At 43.3% G+C, this 12296-nt stretch overlaps 2 protein-coding genes across 4 annotated transcripts in view; one reads left to right on the top strand and one right to left on the bottom strand.

Annotated features, from left to right (window-relative positions):
* The window catches only part of LOC101329554 (UDP-glucuronosyltransferase 1A1), a 64615-nt gene that overhangs the window by 39712 nt on the left and 12607 nt on the right, over positions 1-12296 (top strand). The window lies entirely within an intron of this gene.
* LOC101329265 (dnaJ homolog subfamily B member 3) lies at positions 5983-6726 on the bottom strand. The gene has a single exon (XM_033859497.1). It carries the CDS (start codon positions 6724-6726, stop codon positions 5983-5985), a length of 744 nt encoding a protein of 247 aa, XP_033715388.1.

Here is a 12296-nt window from a genome sequence, read left to right as displayed (position 1 = left end):
GCCCAATGTAGGCTCATATCCTTCAGTCCTTAGGGAGAACCTCTGCAATTGTAATTATCCCGCGTTTGTGGGTCGTCCACCCAAGGGTATGGGTCTTCACTCTACCTTGTCTCCACCTCTCCTGCACATCTTCTTGTGGTTCCTTCTTTATATATTTAGTTGTAGAAGATCTTTTCTGCTAGTCTTCAGGTCTTTCTCTTCAATATTTGCTCTGTAAATTGTAATACTGCTGTGCCCGCAGCAGGAAGTGAGCTCAAGTTCTTTCCAATCTGACATCTTGCCCACTTGCCTCAATATAAAGTTGTTATAGTTCACATGTTTAAATTTCATACTAAGTCTTCAAAATCTGGTATGTATTTCACACTTACAGCACATATCAGTTTGGGCTATGCACATTTCAAGTGCGCAGTAGTCATGTGTAGCTAGTGGCTACTATATCAGACAGCATATGATCAACACTTGTAAATCTTCCATAGATAAAACTAAAAATGTGTATTTTCAATTTTTTATAAAAAAAAAACTCGCTGTGCCCAAATCTGAAAATGGTGTCTGAAATTATTTTCCCATTTAACTGAATTTTGGTCAATTTACATATGGAATTTTAATAGTTTTTACTTTAAACATATAGCTGCTAGATCGGTGCACATAGGTTTATGACTGTTGTGTTTTCTTCATGAAGTTTGCTTCTTAAAAATGTTTAATTGTGGTCAAACACCCGTAATATAAGATTTACCATTTTAACCATTTTTTTAAGGTATGGTTTAGTAGTGTTAATTATACTCAAATTGTTGTGCAACAAAACTCCAGAGCTCTTCATCTTGAAAAACTGAAACTCTATGTCCCTTAAACAACATCTCCCCATTTGCCCAACTCCCTAGTCCCTGGCAATCGTGATTTTACTCTCTGTCTCTATGAATCTGACTACTCTAGGTACCTCATATAAGTGGAATCATATAGTATGTGTCTTTTTGATACTGACTTATTTCACTTAGCATCATGTCCTCCAGGTTCATTCATGTTGTCGTATATGTCAGAATTTCCTTCCTTTTTATGTCCGAATAATATTCCATTGTGTAGACAGACCACATTTTGCGTTTCAACTGCCAATGGACACAATTTGCTTTCACCTTCTGGCTATTGTGAATAATGCTGCTATGAACATGGGCATACAATTATCTCTTTGAGACGCTGCTTTCAATTCTTTTGGGTATATACCCAGAAGTGGAATTGCTGGATCATCTGGTATTTCTATTTTTAATTTTTTGAGGAGCTGCCATACTGTTTTCCACAGTGGCTGCACCATTTTACACTCCCACCAACAGTACACGAGGGTTTCAATTTCTCCACATCCTCTGCCAGGCATGTTTTCTGTATTTTTTGCTTTGTTTTTTTTAAATGATAGCCATCCTAATGGGTGTGAGGTGACATCTCATTGTAGTTTTGATTTGCATTTCCCTAATGATTAATGATGTTGAGCGTCTTTTCATGTGCTTGTTGGTCATTTGCACATCTTTCGAGAAACGTCTAAGTCCTTTGCCCATTTTTGAATCAGGTCTTTTTGTTGTTTTTGAGTTTTAGGAGTTCTCTATATATTCTGGATATCCATCCCTTATCAAATATATGATTTGCAAATATTTTCTCCCATTCTATGGTCTGCCTTTTTACTCTGTGGTAATACCTTCTGATGTACACATTTAAAATTGTTTCATGAAGTCCAATTTGTTAATTTTTTAGGGACTTCCTTGGCGGTCCAGTGGTTAAGACTGCGTTTCCACTGCAGGGTGCACGGGGTTGATCCCTGGTCGGGGAACTAAGTTCCCTCATGTTGTGTGGCATGCCCCCCCGCAAAAAGAAAACCCAAACTATCAGCAGTTTGTTATTTTTCATTAACTATGCCTTTGGTGTAATTTTCAAGAAATCTTCTCCATATTCAATGTTGTGAAGTTTTGTCCTATGTCTTCTTCAAAGAGTTTTATAGTTTTAGATCCTTGATCCATTTTGAGTTAATTTTTTATATGACATCAGTAAGAGACCAAATTCATTTTTTACATTTGGAGATTTAGTTTTCCCAGCACCATTTCTTGAAACGACTGTCCCTATTGAATATTCTTTGAACCCTTGAAAAAAGTAACTTGACCATGTATATGTGAAGTCTATCTCTTTTAACTTGAAACCTTTATTTAAAAGTTTACTTAAAAATTTAAAAATATTAAAAAATATCCATCCAATCTATTTCTTTTGATGTAAGAATTATGTTCATTCACACAATATAATTACTTTATTCCTTCCGTTTAGTATAAGCTCATTCTTTTTGTGTTTCCTTTTTCCTTTTTTTATAAACAATTTTATTTGTTGTTAATTTGGGAATTCTCTGGTACTTTTCCATTTCCATGTAAATGCAGTACAGCATCTCCAAATCTCTGACATTCTTGCCTCCCTCTCACTTATATGGGCCCGTGGGGTTAGGTTGAAACTACCCAGATAATCCATGGTAATCTCTTTATGGCAAGACCCTTAACTTAATCATATCTACAAAGTCCCTTTGCCATATAAGGCAACATATTCATAGCTTCCAGAGATTAGAATGTGAACTTCTCTGCAGGGCCATTTTTCTGCCTACCACACAACATCAGCCTAAAGTTAAACCCAGATCTTATTGAAAACTTGAAAGTTTTCCTCTAAGTTGTTGAAATTTTGTTCTGGTCTCTTCTTGGGGAACATCTGTCACCCACAGATTTCTACTTTCCAGGCTCTGTTGCTCTCATGTTGCTCCTCAATCCTATCTACTCTATTTTCCTGACGCATTCTGGGAGATGATCTCTGGAAGAGCATACTTCTACACTGATTTTACTTTTTGCATTATCAATTATGATCTTTACTGCTTTCAATATGCATTTAAAAATTCACTCTTTTGCTTCCTTCAAGTTAGTTACTGCCCCTCCCATAATATGAATATACTCATTTTCAACAAATGGTTTTGTTTTCATAAAGTTCCAAGGTAAAGAGTTCCTCTTTATTTTGCCAAATATAGATACCTCAAATGAAGCATTCTCCCTGATTTTACATTAAGTATTCTCATTCACTAAGTGGAAAACAAAAACAAAAACGAAAAATCAAATAAGCAGCTTTCCTTAGAGAGCTCCACCTTAACAAAGCTTATTTCTGATTGGGTATTCTACAAGTTGCATATTAATAGGAGGAAAGAGTTCTGTAAGTTACTAATAAGTCCAAAATTCAGCTGCATGGGTTAAAGATGGAGAATAGACTATTTCATCAATGAGGTTGTTAACTCTTTCCCAGAGTGTAGTCACATTAGATTGCTGTGTATGCTCATTGGTGGTCGTTGAAATTATACAGAAAGGGTTCAAAGGAGAGTAGGACAAGAGGAAATGAATCTGTGTTTACTGAGAAAGTGGAATTAGAAATTCCTGGACAAGTAAGCATTTGGGTGAATGATTGCCCAAGATGAAGAGGAACTCCCTCCCTGTTTGGAGACAGAAGAATGGAATCACAGGGGAAAGAAGACTGATCCTTAAAGGTTATTTGAAGAGAGTATTCTTTCTTTCAAATGCTTTCTGTTGTGTGAGATAAGCTAAACTAGAACTAGTTAAGTGTGGCGCTCCAGCGGGGAAGTGTCTATCTGGATTCTGCTAAGATGACTACAGGTCCCCAGGTCTCTTGGAGCTCACAGGAACACAATTTTCCCTCCTGGTGTGTTCTGTGGGGTGGTGCTAGTGATTCCATGGAGGGAATCCAACGCAGGGGACTTGAGATGGTCACTTTTGCACCAGAGGAAATGCTTTTCTTCCACTCTGAAACCCATTCAAACCTTTCCATAAAAGAGGAATACTTATATACAGGCCTACAGCAGTGTGATTTTTTGAGTCAAGACATTTAAAAAGGATTTTCAGTTTTGAAAATTTTTTTTGGCCACGCCTCACAGCTTGCAGGGATCTTAATTCCCTGACCAGGGATTGAACCAGGGTCATGGCAGTTAAAGTGCCTAACCACTAGACCACCAGGGAATTCCCCGAAAATTCTTTAAATGTTTTCTATTTCTGTAAAAGGGAAACTTTCCACTTAGCAGTACTAATCCAGGATATATCAAAACTGAACGCTGTCTTTGCCCTCAACTATTCTAACTACCCAGAGCGGTTGAAGATCTAAGACCTCTTGTGTCATCTTGGTGTGCCAGACTCTTACTGGATTCAACTGAAGACTTACCTGACCACTGAACGATGGGGACTTAATTTTAACCATTTGTATACAAATGCACTTATTTTGCTCTATCCAGAACGGTAATTTTCTACCCTTAATTAGCATAAGCACCACGAAACCGTGCACCTCCCTTCCTATCACTTCAAAACTCCTAACATCCCCCTTCTCTCCCTGCTCCCCATCCCTTCCAGCTCCCTCAACAACCATGAATGTCTTCAACAGTGTGTTCCCTTGCCTGGCAAGCAAATGAACTCATTTTTGAAAAGCCCAAGTAGTCTGTTTTATTCTGATCCTGCTTGTAGAGAGTATATAAGCAGCACTGCCGAGGTACTTCATTGACTTGTTTATTTGATATGGTTTTAACAGACTCCGTGTATCCCTGTAGGAGAGTGGTGGCTGAATCCTGTGTCCCTGCTGTGTATTTTTTGCATGTCATTACATGGGGATTGGACTTTAAAGGACCAAAGGGTATCCAAACTCAATCTCATATATTCTAAGTTTGTTAACAATGTGCTCAGGTCACATGACTTTTCGGTAAAGAACTAAGAACATGCTGCAGTTTTAGTCTGTCCAGTTCAGTTGTCTTTTTGCTCTCATGCCTTACGCAAACCTTTCCTTGGGAGATGACCAAGGAGGATGGAACATTTTGCAGTGGACTGTCCTAAGGCGACCGTGCCCCCTTTGGGGGCATAAATTGTGCCAACAGAAAGCTATCCTCTCAGATGTGTGTGTGTTTCATCACTCAATCAATATTCCAAACTTTCCACTATTCCAGTCTCTCCAATCTTTCTGGCTTTTGTCAATCTAACTTGAAATGAGATACACTATACACATGGCAATGGGATAGTTTTGCGTAGCCTTATGGAAATGCTTTTTTACATTTCCAGCCCTCACAGTTGTAGAACCAGTTTGGGTACAGCTAGCAATTGAATAAAGTTTTTGAGTCATCACCACCGTTTTTTTTTTTTTTAAATTACTGTTTAAGTCAAGTTATCTTAATAGTGTCCTAAGGATCCTATTAACTAATGGTTACCATGAGGAATTTACGTATTTTGCCCAAGCCTTTGGAGGGAACACGGTCCCTGCTAACACTGACTTCAATCCAGTGAAACCAGTTTCAGACTTCCGACCTCCAGATCTCTAAGAGAATAAACAGACACTGTTTCAGGCCACCAAGTTTGTGGTAATTTGTTACAGCAGCCATAGGACACTAATACATCGCCTATGCCAGGTTTACCTGTTTTTAAAAAGCCTAGGTTTACCGCTATTTTTAAATAGTCAACTCTTACTATGTCACCAGCATTAGGTAGAACTAAAAACCATCTGTAAGCCAGGAGTATTATTCATATATTCCTATCTCTTACTACTTTGTGCTAAAGAAATGAAGTAAATGTATTTATCTTCACAATGTTAACTGCAGAGCGAGCTACTTGGCGCACACTTCAAACAAAATGGAAAGGCAAGGTTCAAAGTGCGGTGGTGAACATTTTGTCTTAGTACCATGAAATAAGCACTGTCAGCCTTGGGATGTTTAATAAATAGCAGAGTGCATACAGATATGTACCACAGTTTTAAAGAAAAACAGAGGTCCCATTCTGTGGTCCCAACAACACCAAACAGGCATCGCCTTGAACTGTTCCTAAATTCTTGAGTACAGTTGTTTTGAAAGTAGAGCTCACTTGCAATCTTCAAAAAAAAAAAAAAAAAAAAAAAGAACGTCCTGCTCTTCCTCAGAATGTGCTCTGAATTAAATGTGGGCCGGAATCACTTGGTGTCAAGGTGTGGTAACTGCTCTTTGCCGTTTATCATCATGGACTTTAACTCTCCGTCTTCTTCCACCTCTATCCTTTCTTGGCCATTCTCAATGATTCTCTTGGTGGTGATCTTCTTGCCATTAATGATTTCGGTGGAAGTCGACATGGATTTGAAGTTGCCCGTCCCACCACTACAAGACATGGCGAAGGAAGAAAGGCCCCCATTGCCCAGGGAACCAAAGGAGGTAAATCCTCTATCAAAGGAAGAAAAACCGCCTCCAGATGCTGGACATTCACTGAAGGTGGAGAAAATCGGTGCGGACTCTCTGTTTCTGCTTCTGCTTCCCCGGGAGCTCCTCCGACCGCCCAAAATGTTCTCAAGCAGGTCTCCGAATAAGTGAGATGAAAACGGGTCCTGGCCGCCGAAGAACTCCCTGAAGACGTCGGCCGGGTCGCGGAAGGTGAAGACGCCCTCGAAGGGGTCCTCGAAGGGGTCCCCGAAGGGCCTGCCGCCCCGGCCGCCACCGCCGCCCTGCACTCCCGCCTCGCCGTATCGGTCGTAGATGTCCCTCTTCTTGGCGTCTGACAACACCTCGTAGGCCTGGGCCACTCGTTTGAATCGCCTCTCCGCCTCCTCCTTGTTCTCAGGGTTTTTGTCCGGGTGCCACTTAAGCGCCAGCTTGCGGTACGCCTTCCTGATGGCCTCGATGGAGGCCTGGCGGGGCACGCCCAGCACCTCGTAGTAGTCCACCATGCTGGACGGCCGGGCACGGCCTGCAGGCCAGGGACAGGGCGAGCGGCGCGGCCGTCAGCCCCGGGGCACGGGCCAAAGTGCCCACCAGGCCAGGCTGCGCGGAGGGGGCGCCCCTTGTGACGACGCCCGCGTCTCACTGGCCGAGGCCGCATCCCAGAATGCTCTCCCCATGAGGCGCTCTGTGACGTGTTTCACGCAGGCGCGGAGACCCCGCCCACTCATTCGCTCCGCCCACCCGGCCCTCAGCTGACCTGTGGTCTCCAAATGGGGGCAGTGGCTCTGAATGCCTTAGGAAATGCTTTACTTAAAATAGCGTTTACGTCAGGGTTCCCCTCGGCCTGAGGTAGGGGTAGAACAACAGGAGTGAGTTTAGTGCGACCCTGGGCTGAAGGACAGCCGTTATCATTTGTCTAGGACAGCATTTCTCCAACTTTTTGGCTTCAAGACCCTTTTGAGTTTATGTGGGTTATATCTATCAGTACTTACTCCATTAAAAATTGCAACAGTCAAAGTTAATTAGTCAATTTAATAACGATACACCCATTACATGCTAACATAAATCATATTTTTATGGAAAAATAACTGTTTTTCAAGCCAAAGAAATTTAATGAAGAGTGGTTTCATTTTACATTTTTTTCATCTCTCTGGCTTAACAGAGAGCTAGATTTTTATATCTGCTTCTACATTCAATGTATTGCTATATCACGTGTCATGTAGCCGCTGGGAAATTCTACTGTACACGAAAGTCAGATATCTTTATCATGGAAATAGTTTTAACTTTGCGAAATTCTCTTACGAAGTCTTGGGGATCCCAAGGGGGCTCAGGCCCATGGTTTGTACATAGTTTGTGAACACCTCGTCTAGTATATCAAAATGATTAAAGCTTGTTTGGCCATGTTTATAGTGCTGTGGGTAAACTTGGGGTTCAATGATTACTTCTGCTAAAACTGCTATATCATAACCATGATTTTCTTTTTGACATCTGACTTCTTTCCACCTCCTCCTTATTCTCTCCCTGACTCTATATTCTTTGCTTTCATAAATGGTGAGGCAACACCAGTTAAAGGTCACTTAGTTCTAAGAGGAAATAATTAACCAATGAACTCTCAACATTTCATCATGAAGGGTAGTAGATCCAAAAGGGTGCACCGTTTCACCATGACAAACTGCTGACTCCATATCACCTGGAGAGACTGAAGCCCTGAACTTGGCATTTGCTAAGCACGCAATAAACAGTAGTAGGAAGCAGATTGGGAGTAGAGTCCGGTGTAAACAAAGCAATATGGAAAAATACAAGGTCTGTTTTGCAAGGGTTAAGTGATCCAGAAGGGCAGGAGGGAAAGGGGCAGAGGGAGGGGTCAAGCAGAAAGGCTAGAGAGGAGGAGTCAGCTGGAGTCCATCCCAGGGAGTTCTGAGGGCAAGGCTGAGGAGTCTGAATTCTATTCCGGGCCCTAGGGATCTGTTGAGCAAGGTTTCAGGGGTGGTGGTGGTGTGTGGACAGCTGATGCAGGGAACCAAAAGGGACAGGTAGGGATTAGGGGGCTTGGGGGTTGAGGCCCTGAAGCAGGACCATGGCAGGTGGGTCTGAGAAACAGTGGCAGAATGATTTGGATTCAGCACTTTCTTGCTTCGACATGGGGCCTAGAGCAAAGGGAGAAGGGGTGTCACATCCATACAGAGACATTTACTGAGTCTTACTGTCTGCAGAACCATGGACAGCCACCTGTGTGAGAGAGTGGTTCCAAAGCTGAACCTGTGGACATATATATGTATATATATGTGAATAGATAGATACATAGATAGAGGCAGAGACACAGAGAGAGTCTAGTAGCAGAGACAGATAGGCAGACTGCTAAGGGATGCAAGGCAGAATAAAGCAAAATGCTACAGAGATTTAAGGAAGATGGCTTTGTTTCCCCCTGCAGGGTCCCACAGATTGTCCAGAGGACAAAGAACTTGTTTATGTAACCCTTTTAGTTTAGTAACAAGCAGCTCCAATCTGATTCCATCAAAAGAACTAGGAGTCTGTGGAGTGGTGGGTTTCTTAATTATTGGCTTCAGCTTTAAAATAAATCACCTTCCAATGGGTTCCAGGAATGCTCTTGCAGACGCTCCACTCTTCAGTAGCCCGTAAAGCAAGACCACATCACTGGCCTGCTCAGTTTCCTTGGCCACCCATATGCTCCCCAACCAGGGCACATCTTACTCTGCCCTGTAATTGCCTCTGGTTGTTTGTCCACCAGAGCCCTCTTGACAGGCACAGACCATTTCTAACTTGGATTTCTGGCCCCAGCTCCTAGCACGGTGCTGGGAGGGCCAAGACTTCCCATAAATATTTGATGAGTGGGGGAATTAACAATGGATTTTGGGTGTCAGATCTTCACGGGTGTCAGGGCAGGAGCTTTATCGAATTGCTTAGTTGTGGTTCTTGGTCGTAATTCTTGACAGTGTGTGGATTGTCTGCTATTCCTATTGGTAAAGAACATTTCCTGGTCATGGGCAGAGTCACGATCCCAAACCATCCAAGCGCACAGAGGCCTCAAAAATTTCTGAGTTTCTGGGCTTCCCTGGTGGCGCAGTGGTTGGGAGTCTGCCTGCCGATGCAGGGGACACGGGTTCGTGCCCCGGTCCGGGAGGATCTCACATGCCGCGGAGCGGCTGGGCCCATGTGCCATGGCCTCTGAGCCTGCGCATCCGGAGCCTGTGCTCCGCAACGGGAGAGGCCACAACAGTGAGAGCCCCGCGTACCGGGAAAAAAAAAAAAATTTCTGAGTTTCTGCGTTGTGCAGGAAAGCCACAAAATCATTACCAGGGTGACTGTGTGTACTTACAGCCCCTTTGCTCTGTGTGATCTACAGATGAGCTCTCACAACATTGAGACTTCGGAAGAATTACTGCCCTTACTGTTTAAACTGGACTATGAATTTCAGAATGGCAGATAAGCGCACACCAATGAGCAAAAGCATTGCTACCTCTTTTCTCTTCACCCAGAATCTTGGTCCTGGAGAATTACTGTGTCTGGGCAGGGCAGGGAGGGCAGGGAGCTTCAGAGTACATGAGTGTGAGCACGTGCACACATGTGCACCCATATGTAAGCACCCACAAGACTAGAGGTCTGTGGAGGAAGGATGGTGGTACAGGAAAAAGGGACTCTAAGGAACTACTCTAAGTACCAGAATGAGGGGGGCCCTGTGAACATGCCCCCCAGGACATCAATTTAAGTTAGCAGTTTCTCCGCGAAGCTCCTAACAGATCCCCAAGTATGGGCCAGTGATGTCCATAGTGAAAACTTTGGGCTCTGTGCTTTCATCCTGGGGTTGTGTCAAACAACAATGGATCCCAAAAGGAAAGAGCGAGGTGCCCAGTTCTGTCTGCGCTGCGATTTGCCCTCTCCTGGGGAGGGGCACTTCTGTTCGGCACCTGCCACACTTGGCTCCCTGACCCTTCGCCCGATCTTTGGGGCACCAGCTGGTGCTGGGTATTGCTGTGGGAGTGCATTCTACTTAATCCCAAAGTCCTGCCGTCTGCCTTCTCTCCATTTATTTTGATTGGGTAATGACTGTGGGGATTATAGCTCTACTTCTGTCTTCTGGTTTGTTGTGCATTTCCATCTCAGTCTTAATACTGTTGTCTGGGCCCTGCTTGAGGCCGTGGGGAGTTGTGGTTAAGAGGCAGTGCTTCTACCAAACGTAAGGTAGATAGCTAGTGGGAAGCAGCCACATAGCACAGGGAGATCAGCTCGGTGCTTTGTGACCGCCTGGAGGGGTGGGATAGGGAGGGTGGGAGGGAGGGAGACGCAAGAGGGAAGAGATATGGGAACATGTGTATATGTATAACTGATTTACTTTGTTATAAAGCAGAAACTAACACACCATTGTAAAGCAATTATACTCCAATAAAGATGTAAAAAAAAAGAGGCAGTGCTTGCAGGCTTCTACACCCAGGGCCTGGGTCTCAGATCTGCCACTTAGTAAATACAGGACTTTGGCAAATCACTCCATCTCTCTGAGCCTCAGTGTCTTTGTCTGTAAAATGGGAATAAGAGTATCAGCTTTTACAGCACAGTTCTTGGGGATTACCTAAGATGTGTTGTAAAGTACTAAGCGTCATACCTGGCACATAGCATATGCTCAATAGATACGTATCCCTCTTAGTATTTTTGTTCATCTTGCCCCTTCGCCTTCAACTGATCATCAGAATTTCCCAAAGTGTCTTCTTTCCCCTAGACGTTGGGCCTGTGTGATGAGCACAGTTGACATTTTGCTGCCTGATCTCTTTTGGTTTCTTTCTTTTTTTTTTTTTTTGCGGTACATGGGCCTCTCATTGCTGTGGCCTCTCCCGTCGCGGAGCACAGGCTCCGGACGCTCAGGCTTAGCGGCCACGGCTCACGGGCCCAGCCGCTCCGCGGCATGTGGGATCTTCCCGGACCAGGGCACGAACCCGTGTCCCCAGCATCAGCAGGCGGACTCTCAACCACTGCGCCACCAGGGAAGCCCTTTTTTGGTTTCTTATTTACTGAGTGCTCTCTCACTGCCTCCCTGAATGGATATAGATCTGCCCTGAGAAAGGCCTTCTGTGCACACAGACTTGAGTTGGGCTTCCTTTCCCATCATTCTCTACTCCAGCAGCATTCATTTCCTTCTTAGCCTGCTAGGTCACAACCTCTGATGTGTCTGTTTATCTGTTTAGATTGTCAGTCTGTCTCTCTAGATGGAGCATGAATTCTGGGGAGGTGGGAGATGCATCTGTGGTGGTTTCTGCTGGAGACTCCAAGCCCAGTACTGTGCCAGAATCAATAGATGCTGGCTGGATAAATGAGTCAAAAAATGATGCGGTGGCTGGGTATGTCTATCTATCTATCTATCTATCTACCTCACAATGGACTATTACTCAGGCATAAAAAAGAATGAAAGAATGCCATGTGCAGCAACATGGATGCAACTAGAGATCATCATACTGAGTGAGGTAAGTCAGACAGAGAAAGACAAATGTCATATGATATCACTTATATGTGGAGTCTACAAAATAATACAAATAAACTTATTTACAAAATAGAAACAGACTCACAGACGTAGACAACAAATTTATGGTTACCAAAGGGGAAAGTGGGGGAGGGATAAATTAGGAGTGCTGGGTTAACACATACACCTACTGTATATAAAATAGATAAACAACAAGGACCTACTGTATAGCACAGGGAACTATATTCAGTATTTGGTAATAACCTATAATGGAAAAGAATCTGAAAAAGAATATATATATATAAAAATAACTGAATTGCTTTGCTGTACACCTGAAACTAACACTCAACCCCAAAATGGGCAGAAGACCTAAATAGACATTTCTCCAAAGAAGATATACAGATTGCCAAGAAACACATGAAAGGATGCTCAACATCACTAATCATTAGAGAAATGCAAATCAAAACCACAATGAGGTATCACCTCACACTGGTGAGAGTGGCCATCATCAAAAAATCTACAAAAAATAAATGCTGGAGAGGGTGTGGAGAAAAGGGAACTCTCCTGCACTGCTGATGGGAATGTAAATTGATACAGCCACTATGGAGA

Source organism: Tursiops truncatus, chromosome 7 (assembly GCF_011762595.2).
Source record: "Tursiops truncatus isolate mTurTru1 chromosome 7, mTurTru1.mat.Y, whole genome shotgun sequence".
Classification (NCBI taxonomy): domain Eukaryota; kingdom Metazoa; phylum Chordata; class Mammalia; order Artiodactyla; family Delphinidae; genus Tursiops; species Tursiops truncatus.
The sequence above is the reverse complement of the archived record's forward strand: the minus strand, read 5'-3'. Positions and strand labels throughout refer to the sequence as shown.